This window comes from Gossypium hirsutum, chromosome D02 (genome assembly GCF_007990345.1).
Source record: "Gossypium hirsutum isolate 1008001.06 chromosome D02, Gossypium_hirsutum_v2.1, whole genome shotgun sequence".
Classification (NCBI taxonomy): Eukaryota; Viridiplantae; Streptophyta; class Magnoliopsida; order Malvales; family Malvaceae; genus Gossypium; species Gossypium hirsutum.
Window position 1 is genome coordinate 64,259,416 of NC_053438.1, and position 4,797 is coordinate 64,264,212.

At 31.7% G+C, this 4,797-nt stretch overlaps 1 protein-coding gene across 1 annotated transcript; it reads right to left on the reverse strand.

Moving 5' to 3' along the window:
• Positions 1 to 864: 864 nt before the first annotated feature.
• LOC107909537 (bidirectional sugar transporter SWEET15) lies at positions 865 to 3,130 on the reverse strand. The gene is made up of 6 exons (XM_016837110.2): positions 2,959 to 3,130; positions 2,234 to 2,270; positions 1,924 to 2,134; positions 1,663 to 1,824; positions 1,456 to 1,575; positions 865 to 1,345 (listed from the first exon to the last, which is right to left on the reverse strand). The coding sequence occupies exons 1-6, from the start codon at positions 3,008 to 3,010 to the stop codon at positions 1,067 to 1,069; spliced, it is 861 nt and encodes a 286-aa protein (XP_016692599.1). The 5' UTR covers positions 3,011 to 3,130; the 3' UTR covers positions 865 to 1,066.
• Positions 3,131 to 4,797: the final 1,667 nt, after the last annotated feature.

Genomic DNA, 4,797 nt, shown 5'->3' on the forward strand with positions numbered 1-4,797 from the left:
CAAATTGCTAAGAGATAGTATCTCATCCCATAATAATATCCTAACAGGCATAAATCTTGGTATCCTCTTATTTAAGGATTGAGGAGGACTATGGGTAATTTTAGGCATTGTATCAAAGAATAAAGATTAGGAATAATAGTACTACACTCATATGAAAAGAAGTAAATAAAAAAACTCACGTAAGCTGAAATCATTAAAAATACTAATTATTTGGATTAATTAATAATATTATAATAATAGAATGATCAAATTAGATCAATAAAAGTATATTGATTAAATCATAAATTTGAGCATGATAAATACCATAATATGATCTAAGGCCATTTTACACCTAACATGATCCATTCTTTATATATATATATAGTCATAATAAAAAGTTTACACATCATTTTCTAATATATGTATCATATTGCGATTAGATTACATCACATTAACACGTCTATTTATCTAAGATTAGATTCTAAGTCTTGTGAGGGTTTTTTCTTTTTCTTTTTAAAAAAATTAATATGTCGTTCCATCGCATTTTTACTAACGAATTCTTAATTATAAATTAGAACTGCAAACACAATTACAATATAATAATATATTTATGAATAATTATAACCATAATTAATTATTAAATAATATAATTAAATTGAAATATGAATAAATAAATCTAGACTAAAATAAAATCTAGATTAAAATATGCATTCAGCAGTGTCTTGTTGTGAATGAATAAATGATTCAAAACACGTATCACTTCTAGGAACCCAATAATTGGAAAACGTATGTAGTTTTAATCCTCTTTTCGGTTCAATCATCAATAATACCAAAGACAGAATAGTTGTGTTTGATGACTCATGATCCTTAGATTTGTAGGAAAAGTGGAGAAAGCATCACTCTGGAATTTCAAATACAATAACTACATATTCTGTATCAATGGCATCCAAGACATAAATTAAAACATGGCAGAAATACATACATCCTGGCTCATTTGTTGTGTGTTGTGGTGTGGTTGAAAAGAAATGAGGTATCTGAACTCACAACAAATTTGATAACTTGGGGTGGGTACATTTTAGTGATTCAATCAAACAGGACATTCACTGGAATCTTCCAAGCATTTGACATCATTTTTGTCAGGCTCCCCTGTCTGTTCATTCTCTGTCGTATCTTCTTTTGGCTTAACATCTGGTTCAATATCTACACCTACAGGATACACTTCTGAGGGGCCTAATGTGCTAAACACTACAACACCTTTCATTTGTTCTGGTATCTTCTTCTCCTCTATAACCTTTTCGCTGTTTCTGTAAATTGCGTAAAGCAGCATCTGGAGCATCCCCAGGACGAAGCCTATCACATTTGGAAGCTGTAAACCAACCAAGTAAAATAAAATAATCATTTCACTTAACTTCATTAAATTTTGATACTACATTCGGTGCATCATCAAATATTAACCTATAGAACAAAACTACTTACAGCTACACAGAGGTCCTTCATAAATAGTCCATAGGCAAACCACATTACTGCACTCAATGTTAGGAAAAATGATAAGTTGAAAGGCATGAACTCAACGCTCTTTGTTCGAATTACTCGTGCCTGGGGACAATATAATACAACATATGATTAGAAAAATATTAATTAAAAACTTGAAGAAATTAATATATATATATATATGATACTGACCACAATGTTTAAGGGGGCTGCAAACACAGATACAGAGATAGCAACGCAAATCCAACCCAGAACCTGGACACGAATTGAACCTTTCACCAGGAAGTGTGTGAGAATAATGATGAATGAGAAGAGCGCAACGTTCATAGCTACAAAAAGTTTTATAGCAGACACCTGCAAATTCAAAATCATAATAATCTAGTTAAACCATCGAATTAATAGTGATATATTCTCACCAAAAATAAATAAATGATCATATTAATTAAAAAGTACCCTGCTGTTCTTGGTTGCATAAGCTATGTACATAGCTATGTATATAGTCTCTACAACACACCCAAAGGAGTTGATGGTGATGAGAAGGAAGGCACCCTTTTTCATTAACGCGTAATAAAGCCATAGCATTGAGCTGAACAATGCCACCTGGTAAGGCAGTGATTGGAAACTTTCCGTTGATTTCTTTTTGTATATTCTGTAGAATGTTGGTCTGAAATTTTTATGCAGAAAAAAAGGGTCATTATTATTAATTTCAAACCATTGATTTTAGAGTCCAGTAAAAAGGAAGATGAAAAAGAATGATGCTTACAGTGGAGCCAGATATACAAGGACTGAGATGATGTTACCTGCCACCAATTGCAAACCAATTCATTGGTTATTTATTAAAAAAAAAAAGAAAAGAGAGTACAATTTGTATAATCATAAAGTACTCGCTGCTCAACTAGAAAACCAAAATGAATAAAAATGCATTCATGCAGATACAAAGGTATTGTTTCTAAATAAATGAATAATTTCATATGATTGGGAAGGTGGATCATTATTTAGGTGTCAACACTAAGTACTTGAAAGCGAAAGAACACGCCGTGTAGCTTTTTGTTAAAAAAGTAAATATAACTCCACATATATTATTTAATTAATAAATATCAATTTTAGTAAACTAGAGGGTACTTGAAAGAAAGGACAAAACCAACTTGTTGAAAACCATAAAGAAGGAACAAAAATAGTACGTGTATTATTACTTGTTTAGCTTTAACCAAATTATGACCAAACAAAGAAGCCTCCTGAAGAAATAAATTAAGTCGAGGATGGAGAAACTAACAAGGAAAACAATGAAGAAGCCCTAGCGTAACGTGTAAATATATATTACTCAAATAGAGGAGGAAAAAAGGCTTAAATGAAGCTAGGACCAAAACTAAAGAAAAGAAGATGGAATACGGTGACAACATGAGGAGGAATTAGCAGCTTCAGTTTTATTCATGTCTGATGATGAGTAATGGAAATGAAGGTAAAAAGCATTTTGGCAATAATTATTACCTAAGACACCAAATGCAACTGCCAAGGAATGGTGATCTGCCATTAATGCCATTTGTATTAAGCAAAAGAAAAGAGAGAGAATGAATGGAGTTGGGAGTGTGGGGCTGAAAGGGTTATAAAACCCTAGCTAGCTCTCTTTCTCAGAAACTATGATGTGGGTGAGCTGAGGGGAAGGGAAAGGGAGGGGGGGGTTTATATATAGGGAGGAATGGTGGCGTGGTGAATCATTGATGCAAGCACACAGTGTATGCGTATCAAACTCCTCCTACTTGCATGACAAGTGGAAACATTAGTAGGTAGCCTCGCATAAAATCATTGATTTTTTGGCCTTACCAAATTCCCCTCTTACCCCCACGTGCTTCTTTACTCGCGTGTCCTTCATTCCAACCTATTTGGCATTTCATTTCGGTGCCACCTCCTTTACGGTTTAGAATTAACTATATATTTCAAATAATAATAATAATTTTGTGTGTGTGTGTGTGTTTTTACAGTGATATAATTACGTTTTTAACAAATGTCATTATATGGTTAACAGTAAATATATAAACAGGGACTTACCTTGGGATGTCAATAATTTCACATAACACACAACAATTATTTACCCCAAATAATCAAACTGCAGACACAGTCTCAGGTAAAGACTGTTTTTTCAAAAAAATAATTTAGAAAAAGAAAATCAAATTTTTGGGAAAATTTATCTTGATAAATATTTATTAATTTTTTGTCTTTTGTCTGACAGATTTGGCATCTCAATCAAGTTCGTGTGGTCAAAATTCTCTAGTGATCCTCGTGTCATTCCTAACAATCCTTTGGTTACGGGTTTTTACAAGGATTAAATATTTTTATATTTTATGAAGGGAATAGATCTCCCATTTGCAAATGAATTTTTGTGCAATGTAATGTCATAAATAATTTTTTTATAAGTTGTCATACATAAATTTACATATAATTTTTGTTAGCAATATTAAAATTATATATATACAATTACACTAAATTTAAGTTTATGTATTATTTTAGACATTAAATTAAATTTCATGAATAATTTTACAACTTATTACAGTAATTTATATGTATTTTACTTTAACCTATAGTCATAATTAGTGCATGCGTTGTTTATTAAAAAAAAGAAAAGAAAAGAAAAAAAAGACGCGCCGAGAACAGGGGTGGCACGATATCAGCACGATATCAGCACGTTACGGGGATGAGAGACCGTAGAAAAGCCTAAATTCAAGTGAAGTAATGCCTTAGAAGCCGTTTCTGGTTCTCTTTAAAAAAATGATAAATGGCATAATACGCGTCAGCCCTAATTATTACCATCTCTCTCCAAATGACTTCAGTTTGTTGTTTGTTTGATTACGTTTGGATTCTGTGCATGGCAAAGGTTTCGTATGGTATACGAGAATCTGACATTCTTTTTTCTGTTTTAAGCTTTCTTCTTTTTTTCGTTTTCCTTTTCTTGTTATGCCAGAAAGAGGTGAAAATCATGAATTTGGACCAACAAAATCATATAATTTGCCTACAAACCAGTCCAAATATTACTAACGTCTCATGAGGGATTCATGTATATATTCACTTAAATAGAAAAACTTATGGAACATCAATGTTCTGTAAAACAATTATTAGATTCTTACTATAAAAACTTTCTTCCTAAAATGCTTTTGCTCATTGTATAACCGAGATGGAATATCAACAATGATCAATGACTAGCACATGTTAAACCTCCTTTCTTATGAAGCAACAAATTGAATAATAAATTAAAGTATACAATATTCTTTTAGAGTAACATGTAACTCTTATTATATATCAACAAGCTAGGATTTTTATTTTGTTGAGGTTGGA

Excerpts from the sequence above, each read along its gene's own strand:
- LOC107909537 (XM_016837110.2), bottom strand. The coding sequence starts at position 3,010 with ATGGCATTAATGGCAGATCACCATTCCTTGGCAGTTGCATTTGGTGTC. Across the intron at positions 2,271-2,958 it reads AGTTGCATTTGGTGTCTTAG|GTAACATCATCTCAGTCCTT; the intron begins GTAATAATTATT and ends AATTGGTGGCAG. Across the intron at positions 1,576-1,662 it reads CAGCCCCCTTAAACATTGTG|GCACGAGTAATTCGAACAAA; the intron begins GTCAGTATCATA and ends TATTGTCCCCAG.